The following is a 13,474-nucleotide window of genomic DNA, read 5'->3' as shown; positions in this document are numbered from 1 at the left end:
TTGCACATGGTCGGCTGACCCTGGCCTGGAATGTTGCTGCTAATTGAAGACAGAACCGGTGGTGACCCACACCAGCAGGAGAGCTAAAGGCAGATATTCTCAGGTCGTTTTAACAAAACGAACAACAATGATAATTCTGGCTCTTTGGACTACACACTGAAAAACAGTGAAACTACCATGTCTTTCAGTCACAGTACATCTTATACTGGAATAAGTAAAAAACAATTAATTTTGATTTGAACTGGTGTTATATAATTAGTAATGAAAAAAACAACCCCCCTGATACTGTAAGAAAATGCAGGAGTCCACACAATTTATTCATGTTGTCCCAAATTCATTAAGTTAGCATGACTATTTTGAGATTGAACATAAAACATTTGTTTCCCCCGAAAAATCTCCAGAATTGGGTAGAACAAGCAACAAAGAAATCATTTTTTGAGTGTAGAAACAATTAAAATTCTAGTTTTTCTCAAGAAGTTTGCATGCAGTTTCCCAGTACTGGAAGGCCACCCGCTGCATAAAACATATGCCAAAATAGTTGGCGGTTCATTCCGCTGTGGCGATCCCTGATAAATAAGAGACTAATGTAACCCCGTTGGTCCTACGCCACCCATCCCGCTCCGAGCTGGTATTGAACCGGCGACCTTCTGCATGGGAGTCGGGTGCTCTACCAAGGAGGCTAAATACCATGGCCTCTGGCGTCTGTCGCTAGAGCACCTTTAGAGGTCAGAGGAGTGAGGTTTACCTGCAAAGCACACACTAGCTGGCCTCCTTTACACTCACCCCCCTAAACCTCACTCCCACCCGGGTCACGGCACCAATGTAACCCCGCCGGTCCTACACCACCCAACCCGCTCCGAGCTGGTATCGAACCGGCGACCTTCCGCATGGGAGTCGGTTGCTCTACCAAGGAGGCTAAAGACCATGGCCTCTAAAATAAATACATGAATATTATTTCATTAAAGTTAAACTCAATGTTAACACACTGGATTAAAATAACTGAATTAAATGTGAGATTTTTATCTTTTAATTTTCTAATAGGGTGTCACGGTGGCTCAGTGGTTAGCACTGTCGCCTCACAGCAAGAAGTTTGCTTCAATTAATTTTGCTTATTCAATTCACCTGTACCGCATGTGTTTGGACCGTGGGGGAAACTGGAGCACCCGGAGGGAACCCACACCAACACGGGGAGAACATGCAAACTCCCAGTGCCAACTGGCCCAGCTGGGACTCAAACCAGACCTTCTTGCTGTGAGGTGACAGTACTAACCGCCGAGCCACCATGCCGCCCTATTACAAAATCATTTTAAATTAAAAACATTAATGATGGTCTTACAAACTTTTTGTCAGGAATGCTTAAAATAATAAATCAGTTTGAAATTTCTTCAAAACAAAAACGACTATTTTACCAAACGTTCTAAGGACAATTCTGTCTTCTGAATGCTAAAGATGTAATGTTATTATCCTGTATATTATTTACGTTTTATTTTAAGGTACAATTCTCTCTATTAACGAACTATTAACTAAGGCTTTTAGCTCACTTTCAATTCGCCACGTATTAATAGTCATTAAGCGATTAATAATTATCAAATTCTAATGAACAACCAAAACTAACTGGCAAGTAACAAAACTTAACCTTTTGGGAAATAGACTCATTTTACAACTCTCATATGTTTGAACAATTGGGTTTTACCATTTTTTAATCCATCCAGACGATCTCCGGATCTGGAAAGAGCATTTTTAGCTTAGCTTAGCATAGATCCTTGACTCAGATTAGACCATTAGCATCTCATATCATTTTAAATTAAACGTTGACGATGGTCTTACGAACTTTCTATCAAGAATGCCAACAATAATAAATCATTGATTCACATTTCTTTAAAAACAATAACGACCATCTTACCAAACGTTCTAAAGACAATTCTGTCTGCTGAATGCTAAACATGTAATGTTATTATCTTGTAGAATAATCAGCTGGAGGTCACTTTATTTCAAAGTACAATTCTCTCTATTAACGAACTATTAACTAATGCTTTTAGCTCAGTTTTAATTCGCCACGTATTAATAGACATTAAGCGATTAATAATTATCAATTACTAATGAACAACTAATACTAACAGGCAAGTAACAAAACTCAACCTTTTGGGAAATAGATTAATTTAACAACTCCAGTAGGTTTAAACAATTTTGTTTTACCATTTTTGAATCCATCTAGACGATCTTCGGATCTGGAAAGAGCATTTTTAGCTTAGCTTAGCATAGATCCTTGACTCAGATTAGACCATTAGCATCTCATATCATTTAAAATGAAACATTGACGATGGTCTTACATACTTTCTATCAAGAATGCCTAAAATAATAAATCATTTTTTCACATTTCTTGAAAAACAATAACGACTATCTTACCAAACGTTCTAAAGACAATCCTGTCTGCTGAATGCTAAACATGTAATGTTATTATCTTGTAGATTAATCAGCTGGAGGTCACGCTTTATTTTAAGGTACAATTCTCTCTATTAACGAACCATTAACTAAGACTTTCAGCTCACTTTTAACTCCTAATTTGCCACTTATTAATAGCCAATAAGGTATTATTTATCAATTACTATTGAACAGCCAATATCTTAGTAACTGGCAGGTCATAAAATACCACCTTTTGGGAATTAGGCTCATTTTACAACTTCCAGAGGTTTGAACAGTTAAACATTTTTAATTCATTATGCCACTCTACGGATCTGGAAAGAGCATTTTTAGCTTAGCTTAGCATAGATCATTGAATCAGATTAGACCATTAGCATCTCACTCAAAACTTTCACTGATCACTTTCTTATTTAAAGCTTGACTCTTCTGTAATTATGAGAGTTTAGGAATCAAATTGTTCTTTTTGGAGTAAGATGCTAATGGTCTAATCTGATTTAATGATTTATGCTAAGCTAAGCTAACGTGCTCCCGCCAGACCTGAAGATTGGCTGAATAGATTTTAAAACGGTAAAAACTCCACTGACCTCTAGGGGAGTTGTAAAATAAATGCATTTCCTGAAAAAAGTGTGCGCACAGTGCATTGACCAAGCATTTTACAACTGTGTTTGTTCATGTGCTTCAAGTATGTTCCTGGCTGTAGTTTTTAGGGTACAAGGGCTCATAATTCCACAACACCTGCTCTGGTGATAAATCTCTTTAAAGCCTCAGACAATTTGTTTTATTACGCCTAAGAAATTCCCACACAGGCATGTCTAGATAACACATTTCATAAACATAATAACCGCAGCTTTTGAAAAGATTAGCCGAGTGTTTATCCATCCATGTTTTTCTATTTTTTGTTGCTCGGGGGAATGATCTATAAATCAGACAATTATGCAACATGTTTTCTTTGAGCAGATCCAGACGGGGCGGCACTTTCCCACTTTTTTCACTTCATTCAGGTATCTGGAGAGAGCACAAGATGGGATTCAAACCAAGACTTCGCTCACAAACAAAGGCTTTATAGTTTGAAATGATGCCATCCAACATGCAATGTAAAATGTATCTGTCTGTAAATGCCCAATAAACTGGTTTGTCCTGCTTGTTTTGTGTGTCTGAGCTCGAGTGTGCATCATTTTCTATTGCAAATCAATGTCCACTTTGATTTTGTCGGCTGCTTAAAGGGATAGTTCACCCAAAAAATGCAAACTTCTATTTGATGGAAAGTTTTAGGATCTTCTGTTGAACACAAAACAAGATATTCTGAAGAATGTTTGAGAAAAGCAGCCATTGACAACCATAGTAAAACCCAAAAATACTGTGGAAGTCAATGGGTGGATTTTCCAACATATTTTGTGTTCAACAGAAGAATGAAACTCTGACAGAGTAAATGTTTTGGCTGAACTGTACCTTTAATAATAGTTTGTTGTTAACATTAATAGTGAGCGTGTGCTAATGAACGGCCTGACTTAATGTTTTCTGACCATACAGATGCCCAGTGTAAAACCACGGCCCAAGCGGATATCGTCCTGCTTGTTGATGGATCTTGGAGCATTGGTCGCCTGAACTTCAAGACCATACGCAATTTCATTGCTCGCATGGTGGGAGTCTTCGACATCGGCCCCGATCGTGTCCAGATTGGTAAGAGAAGCACCTTACTGAGAAAATCGATCCGTGAAAGAGAAAAAACAACTAAACAGGTCTCATTGCAAGTTAGCAGGCAACAAAGAGAGATGTTTACTTAAGATTTCCATTACTTAGATGCTACTCTTGAGTTTGAAGATCACATTTGGGTTATGTTTTTACTTTAAACTGATGTTATCGCTACAGGAAGTACTGAATAATATTAATTAAATACTCTGTACTAATTACTAATTAACTAATGAGTATTTTTAGGGTTGGTTGCTTATAGTTAGGCATAATTGAGAAGTATTACTATTGATATTCTAATTATTATATGGTTAGTGTACAGCAGGGTCACCAATCTTGGTCCTGGAGGGCCGGTGTCCCTGCAGGGTTTAGCTCCAACTTGCCTCAACACTCCTGCCTGGGTGTTTCAAGAATACCTAGTAAGAGCTTGATTAGCTTGTTCAGGTGTGTTTGATTAGGGTTGGAGCTAAAATCTGCTGGACACCGGCCCTCCAGGAACAAGTTTGGTGACCCCTGGTGTACAGTTTAAACGTTTTTTGTATCCATTTAGCCTGTCTGGCTGGATCACTTTTAGCTTAGCTTAGCATAAATCATTGAATTGGATTAGACCATTAGCATCTCAGTCAAAAAATGTCAAAAAAGAGTTTTGATCATTTTCCTATTTAAAGCTTGACTCTTCTGTACCTATGAGAGGATAGGAACTATACTCTCAATCAGGCGTAATAATCAAGGAACTTTACTGCTGTACCATGGAGCAACGAAATATGACACAATTCTGTAGTAAACAAGACTTAATATCTAATGTCATTCAGAACGTCAAGTAAATGTATCCTAATTTCAGAATTTTTAGTTATTTACACTAAAGATTGACAAATCAATATGTAAACAATTAGATTTGTAGTATAAAATCTGAGCATTAAAATCTTCACTACATCTGATGCTATATGTTTGGGGTTTTTTAGGTCTGGCACAGTACAGCGGAGACCCGAAGACTGAGTGGCATCTCAATGCTCACAGAACCAGGACTCAGCTGCTGGATGCGGTGGCCAATCTACCCTACAAAGGAGGAAACACTCTCACCGGTACCTTAATATTGCTTCAGACTCCGCATATTAGAGGAAAAATACATTTAAATCGTTTTATAATCAGCACTCTCTGGGCTCTATTTCGAAGATCCATGCGCAAAGCGCAAAGCGCAGGGTGCAAACGCATTAAGGGTGTGTTAGAATTTACTTTTGCTAATGTAAGGACGGAAAAATCCGCTTTGCACCGTGGTGCATGGTCTAACAGGGTTGAGCTTATTCTCTTAATGAGTTTTAGGTGTGTATTGAGATTAAACCAATCAGAGTTTTATCTCCTATTCCCTTTAAGAGCCAGTTGGGTCATGCCATAGCGCATTTGCTATTTACATGACAGACTTTGTGAGTGGAAAAACTGAACACTTCACTAGCAATAAAACAGTTAAACAGAGCATCTACAGCACGAGAATGAGAGATGAGCCTCCTCATTCTTTACTTTTACTTTCACTTTCATTTTCGTGAATAGGGAAACTTCTTATACGCACAGACATCAATTAGCCTATAGATAATTAATTTTGTTTAAGTGCAAAGATTTGTTTCAAAACTATTTCTAAATTCAGTTCTAATTTCCAGCAAACGAACAAATGAACAAAAATAACGAAGTGTACTCAAAAAATTTAGTTATATCCTAAAACACATGCTGTGCCCCATATGGTCCAAAACCTGACAGGTGGGCAAATCTAGGCTTGTTTTTAATAAAACAAATATAAATATGGATATAATAAATAATACTGCTAATAATAATAACATTATACTAAAGCAAATTGTCATGAATAAACTAAAACAGCCCCCGAGATTTTTATATTTATGTAGACCAGAAAATAATATGTTTTGTAATACTTTAATCCTTTATATTTATATCCTATATCCTTATTATTTCCTATATATAACCTTAATATTTTTATTCTTTTTCATTTTTAAAGATATTTGCGTATTGCTCTACATCCTATTTGTATTAAGCAATGTGTAAGCGAGGCGCATAACTAACGCGTTCTGCGCTAAACTTTAGACCGGCTTTGTTTTGGTCTATTGAAAAATCTATTATAGTTTCTCAAAATAGCAATGCACCTCAGACACCTCCTGTTTTAGACCAGAACGCCTATGGGTGCACATATGAGCGCAAATGCAATTGCTATTTAAACAGCGTGCTGCAAAACGTCAAAACGACTCTTGCGCCAATCTGAAACTAACAAACAACAATTGCGTTATGGCTTGCGCCAGGTGTATAATAGGGCCCTCTGTTTTTAAAATCTGGAATGCAATGCAGAGGTGAACAAAAGCCTGATGATCCAACACAATCTCACGGCAATTCGTAACTTTTTGACTTAGTGGCTAATTCGTATGATTTCGTACGATCTAATTCGTACAATTTAGTACGATTTGCTCATCACCCAATGACAGTTGGGTTTAGGGGGTGGGGTTAGGTGCCACGCCTCCTTTTTAAAATCGTACAATTTTGTACAACTGAACTTATACGAATTCGTACAAATTAGCCACTAAACTGACAAAACGTAGAATACTCACGTTTTCTCGTGAAATCAGGCTGGATGATCTGTAAACCTAAATTGCCAACACTAATAGTCTAGTGTTCAGCTACACTTCAAATCGAAAAGAGTCATGAACCACATTTTCTAGCCTTCTGTCAGTTCTGTCTGATTAGTAAAAGTTTTTAGCAGCATTTTCATCATAGAGATCATTTTGAAGTCTTCAAAATTTTACTTAAAGGGGCCATATTTATTTTTTCATTTACATAAAGGAAAGTTGTATAAAGAAAAGTTAAAGTTCAGTAATCAGTTCAAACTTTTCTGAAGTTCACTTTTCGTGTTGGCCTTTTGTATTTGCAATTGTGCAAATAAATTTGAAAAATCTATATTATTGTTAGTGTAAAGGTCTTTAAATCAAAAGAGTTATCGGTAGGCCCACACGAAATCTGCGTGCGCAGAATTCCGCAGATTTTCCTCAGAATTCTGCAGATTTTTAGCCCATCATTATCTGTTTATTTACTTGAGTAAATCTAAGTTTATTCTGTTTTTAAATTAATTACAGTATGATTTATTTACAATATAGTGTGTAAAGTAATTTTTTCTGTCTTTTAGTAGAGATATTATATGAGAGACTTGCTTTGTTTAACAAATAAAGTGAATCTAAAAGAATTTGCATTTTAAAAATTAAATAAAAGTTTAAAAGGTATAATTTTTTATTTCATATATTAAGGTTTTAGTCATGATTACGTCCGGTCCTAGTTATCGGTATCGGTCAAAAATTTCCTTAGTGCTGATTGGCTTTAAGTGTGTTTTTAGACTTGGTCCAACACTGCAATCAAAAGCAATTTTCAAATATTGCTTATTGCATCCTTAATATGGTTACGTTTGTCAATTTTCATTTGACTAACTTTTAGCAGTGTTATTTATTTTTACTAACTATGCTCTTATTATCCAAATCTAGTTATCCATTTATCGGTCGATTATCGGTATCGGTGAAAAAACCCATATTGTTGTATCCTCATATTTAAAGGCATATATGTCTGCTATAGTTACTAGACACACCCCTTGATGCTGATTGCCTGCAAATATGTTTTAGGGCATTACAACTGCGATCAAAAATGATTTTCAAATAATGTTTAGTGTATCGTTAATATGGTTCACTTTGGTTTTTATTTGAATCGCGTTTAGGGTTGTTTATTTAGACCCTTACTACCAAATATTCTCTAATTCTCGAAATCTAAAGAGTTATCGGTATCGGTCAAAACATCCATATCGGTGCATCCCTCTATTTAAAGGCACTACAATAAACTAATGTAATCTTAAAAGACGCCATTCCTTTTGATATCTCTGCTATAGTTGCTAGACACGCCCCTTAATGCTGATTGGCTGCAAGAGTGTTTTGGGACTCCAATACTGTGATCAAAAGCGATTTTCGAATATTGCTTAGTTTAATCTTTAATATGATTTAGTTTGTTTTTCATTTGGTTTGCTTTTAGCTCTGCTGTTTATTTAGACTCCTATTACAAAATATTAACTTAGTCTACTAAATCTAAAGTTATCGGTATCGGTCAAAAAAACCCATATCAGTGTATCCTTATATTTCAAGGCACTAAAACAAATATGCTCATAATCTAACAAGGCCCTGCCCCTTTTTGATATCTCTGCTATAGTTACTAGACACGACTCTTACTGCTAATTGGCTGCAATTGTGTTTAGGGAATAACTATTAATTTGACAAATTTTGAGCTGTGTTGCTTATTTACACTCTTATTACCAAGAATTCTCTTATTCTCCAAATCCAAAGAGTTATTGGATATGGGTATCGGTCAAAAAAAATTCATTTCAGTGTATCCCTATAATTAATGCAACAAATCAAATGAACGTAATCTTACATGACCCCACTCTTTTTGATATCTCTGCTATAGTTATTAGACATGCTGATTGGCTGCAAGTATGTTTTGAGGCTCCAAAACTGTGAAGGCGATTTTCAAATATTGCTTAGTGCATCATTAATAGGATTAAGTTTGTTTTTAATTTGGCTTTCTTAAACCGTGTTGTTTATGAGAGTCTTATTACCATGTATTCTCTTATTCCGCAGGCCTTGCTTTGAATTACATCCTTCAGAATAACTTCAAGCCTAACGTTGGCATGCGTCCAAACTCCAGAAAGATCGGCGTCCTGGTCACTGATGGCAAGTCCCAAGACGACATTGTGGCGAACTCACAGAACCTGCGGGACCAAGGGATTGAACTGTACGCCATTGGTAAGAACTAGTTTGCGTTTGTAGACTTTCTGTTTAGGCCTTTAAAGAGGCAGTTCACCCAGAAACGAAATTTCAGTCATCCTCAAACTTGTTCAAACATGTTTCTTTCTTCTGTTGAACACAAAGGAAGATATTCTGAAGAATGCAGCCATTGACTTTCATAGTATTTTTTTGTTCCTACTATGGATGTCAGTGGCTGCATTCTTCAGAATATCTTCCTTTGTGTTCAAGAGTTTTAAAACAACTGCAGGTGAGTAAACGAGGAAATGTTCATCTCTTTAACATGTTCTGTGATCTGCAGGTGTAAAGAACGCAGATGAGAATGAGTTGAGAACCATTGCTTCCGATCCCGATGACATTCACATGTACAACGTGGCTGATTTCTCCTTCCTGCTGGACATTGTGGATGACCTCACAAACAACCTGTGCAACAGCGTCAAAGGTCCAGGTCAGGGCCATGATATATTCATGCGTCTTTACCCAATAGGAGAGTTGCTTCTTATTATATTCATCTGTAGTATCTACAATATGGAAATAGTGGGTTGCCTGTTATGTTATTTAATTTGAAAACGTTCTACTACAAGGCTGTTGAACGGTTGATTCTGATTGGCTGATGAACCTTCTAAGGTGCCCAGTTGTTTTTAGATAAATGCACAGCTAAAGTAGTTCCGGCAGGTTTAGAGTGCATTGGAGTTTTGTATCACTACGCTGAATGATTTCAGTTATTTCACAGTTACATCAGTGCAAAATCACATTAAAATACATCAAGAAGGGTTTGGATGAGGTGTTTAAGAAACTAGTGCTACACACAGAAGTAGTTTGAGGACAAATGCCTGAAATACAACATCTGAACAGTGTCATTAAGTGTGGTAACCAGCCTGATCTCACGAGAAAACGTAAGTATTTTACGTTTTGCCAGTTTAGTGGCTAATTCGTACGAATTCGTACGAGTTCAGTCGTACGAAATGGTACGATTTTAAAAAGGAGGCGTGGGCCCTTGACCCCACCCCTAACCCCAACCGTCATTGGGGGATGAGCAAATCATACTAAATTGTACTAATTAGATCGTACGAATTCATACGAATTAGCCACTAAATGAAAAAGTTACGAATTGCTGTGAGATTGTGTTGGTGGTATGAGTAGTAAAAGTGGAATAATTGATTGTGCTCTATTGAGTTATTAGAAAAAAAAAGCACACCAGAGGTATATCGATCACTCTGCTTGACATTATGACCACATCACCACCTTATTATGTGCATTATTTTCTAATGATTCAACAGGCCTTTGTCAATTATTCCAGTTACAATTAACAAACTGATAAAAACAACAACATTTAAATACACTTGAACACATTCTAAAAGAGGAAAAAGAGCAAAGAAAGGAAAGGCAAACACTTGTGGATTAGCTGATGACAGCACTCATCAACACATTAAGATAACACGGCTGCAATTCAGACACTATTCACCATGTAATAACACAATTTAAGCCGCTTAGTTTTACTTTAATCTCATGGGTCCTTATTAGAATGCAAGAAAAAAGACAGTCCTGACAAATTTTTGTTCCTGTGTTACTAAAACAAGGGATAGGATTCATTTAATATTAGCATGAGATTATTTTCTTTCTGAGAAGTCATAATCAGATAGAGAGTGAACAGAAGTATCATATTTTGAAGTTAAATATATTATCATTCTGTTTCTGAATATCTTAAATGACCACTTATAAATGAATCTCATTTTTAATGAATATTAATATGAAATAATGAATATGTTTATTAAGTGTACTACTTAATAACTGTTCTGTTTAAATGCACAATATATATTGTCTATATTCCTTGAGAAATGGGTAAAATGTGTAACAATAAATAATTTTTACAAATTTATATATATATATATATAGCTGAATTCATAATTATTAGCCCTCATGTGAAGTATATTTGTATTATATTATGTTATTATATTTATATTATATATATTTTTTATTCAATTTTTATTATATTATATTATTATATTATATTATATTATATTATATTATATTATATTATATTATATTATATTATATTATATTATATTATATTATATTATATTATGTTATATTATATTATATTATATTATATTATATTATTATATTATATTATATTATATTATATTATATTATATTATATATATTATATTATATTATATTATGCTAATGAAAAGAAAAAATCTAAAAAGTACTAAAAATGCACTTATTTATTTTAACCTTTTTATCAAATGTGTAAAAGTGAATTATAAAATAACTATAATAATAATACTACTAAAACAAAAGGTTTAAACATTCTAGTTATTTACAGAAATAGTGATTTAGTTGTAGTGAGAAACAGCCATGATGACAGACACCATAAAACTGTTCATTCTGGAGTATGTGAGGGGTCAAAGGTTGAAGCCTAACTACTGTCATTCTCCTTCCCAGGAGGAGGACCAGAGCCACCCACTGATCTGACCACCTCAGAGGTCACACATTACTCTTTCCGTGCCACTTGGGTGGCTCCTGACGGGCCTGTGGAGAAGTACAGAGTGGAGTATGTGAGCACCGCTGGAGGAGAACCACAGCAACAGGTATCCGCAAATATTTTAAAGGAGCTTTTGACATTAAAATTGCCCAGTTTTGGTTAAAACTCAAACAATCCAAATGTATGTGTGTGTGTGTGTGTGTGTGTGTGTGTGTGTGTGTGTGTGTGTGTGTGTGTGTGTGTGTGTATATATATATATATATATATATATATATATATATATATATATATATATATACACGTTTGAAACCAGTATAAAAAAATAAGTCATATTTAATGTGACAAAATTTTTTCTCTTTTAGGTTAGTTACGATTATTACATTTGTTTCTGTTATGCTTAATATCAGAATAATGAGAGAGAGATATTTTTGAGAAACTGTTATACCTTTTCTTAAAAGTCAAGTTTCCATACAGTAAGATTATTCTGCTTCTGAAAAAGCTCAGATGATGGTGTCGAGGTTTTGGAAGTTTCTGATTGGCTAATTGAAAACATTTAAGTTAATTGGAGGCACAACTGTAGAATAGTATTTAAGGAAAAGCTCAAACACACTGCTTCCTTGTGTGACAACATGGGAAAATCAACAAGCCAGAATCAACAACAAAGCCAGATTACAATTGGCTAAATTACACTGGGAAAAAGACTCATATTTGGAGACATGTTCAGTGCTCTGATGGATCTAAGATTGACCTGTTTGGCCATAATGGCCAGTGTTACATTTGGAGAACAAAGGGGAAAGCTTATAAGCCTAGGAGCACCATCCCAACTGTGAAGTATGGGGGCGGCAGCATCATGTTGTGGGGCTGATTTGCTGCTGGAGGGACTGGTCCACTTCACAGCATAGATGGCATCATTAAGAAAGAACATTATGTAGAAATACTGAAGCAACATCTCAAGACATCAGTCAGGAAATTAAAACTTGGCCACAAATAGGTCTTCCAAACAGACCATGACCCTAAGCACACTGCCAAATTAGTTAAAATGTGCTTTAAGGACAACAGAGTGAATATTTTGGAGTGGCCATCACAAAGCCCTGATCTCAATCCTATAGAAAAGTTGTGGGCAGAGTTGAAAAAGCTTGACAGCCTACAAATCTGACTCAGTTACACCAATTCTGTCAGGAGGAATGGGCCAAAATTCCTTCAAAGATTTGTGAGAAGCTTGTGGAAGGATATCCAAAACATCTGACCAAAGTTGTACAGTTTAAATGCAAAGCTAAAAAATACCAAGGAAATGTATGTAAACTTTTGACTGTCAAGAAATTAATAAAAACTCTCATTATTCTGGCATTTAGCAAATTTAAATGCTTTAGGTAATCCTAATGGACCTAAAATAGTAAACGCTTAGTATGATTTACCATCAGACATTTTTTTAAATGGTTATGTTCCATTTTTTGAGTGTATGTCAACTTCTGCTTTCAACTGTATACATATATACATATTTATTTATTTATTTATTTATTTTCTATATATATATAGAACAATTTCGTCATTTGTTCGAATTGCATCATTCACAGGAACCACACCGCAGGATGTCTATCACATCTTTGCATAGACATGTAAATCACTTTCGCTTAACAATTCATCTGCATCTGGTGTAATTCACCATCAGAATGAACTACCAATAGTGGCAAAGTGAGGGTTGATGCCTTTGTGTTGAGCTTAAGCTCGATTTCTTCAGGAAGCCTGGAAGTCCGGAAGTGATTTGGAGAGGCTAACTTGAATTTGACCTAGAAAAGCTGGATTTTTTTGCTCTGAAAACACAGTGGTGTCCTGCTCTTGCTGACTCCAGGTTATGTTGCATTCCTCTGTTGTAGATGTTTGTGGACGGGACGGTGACCACTGTGGTTTTGGAAGGTCTCACTCCGCTGACCGAGTACATAGTAAAGGTTTACTCAGTGGTGGGAGAGGACAGCAGCGACCCACTCAGAGGCATAGAGACCACATGTAAGTGTGCAATTTACCCACAATTCATTCAGCTGCAGAACGGACA

At 35.7% G+C, this 13,474-nt stretch overlaps 1 protein-coding gene across 15 annotated transcripts in view; it reads left to right on the top strand.

Moving 5' to 3' along the window:
- Positions 1–13,474, top strand: part of col12a1a (collagen, type XII, alpha 1a) — a 195,770-nt gene that overhangs the window by 58,979 nt on the left and 123,317 nt on the right. For all 15 annotated transcript variants that reach the window (XM_073927625.1, XM_073927624.1, XM_073927627.1 and 12 more), the window contains 6 exons: positions 3,952–4,101; positions 5,073–5,192; positions 8,772–8,936; positions 9,238–9,384; positions 11,385–11,530; positions 13,299–13,428. In XM_073927625.1, coding sequence (XP_073783726.1) covers positions 3,952–4,101; positions 5,073–5,192; positions 8,772–8,936; positions 9,238–9,384; positions 11,385–11,530; positions 13,299–13,428 — 858 coding nt within the window. The remainder of the gene's footprint in view (positions 1–3,951; positions 4,102–5,072; positions 5,193–8,771; positions 8,937–9,237; positions 9,385–11,384; positions 11,531–13,298; positions 13,429–13,474) is intronic.

Source organism: Danio rerio, chromosome 17 (genome assembly GCF_049306965.1).
Source record: "Danio rerio strain Tuebingen ecotype United States chromosome 17, GRCz12tu, whole genome shotgun sequence".
Lineage (NCBI taxonomy): Eukaryota > Metazoa > Chordata > Actinopteri > Cypriniformes > Danionidae > Danio > Danio rerio.
This window is presented reverse-complemented; position numbering and strand designations above follow the sequence as displayed.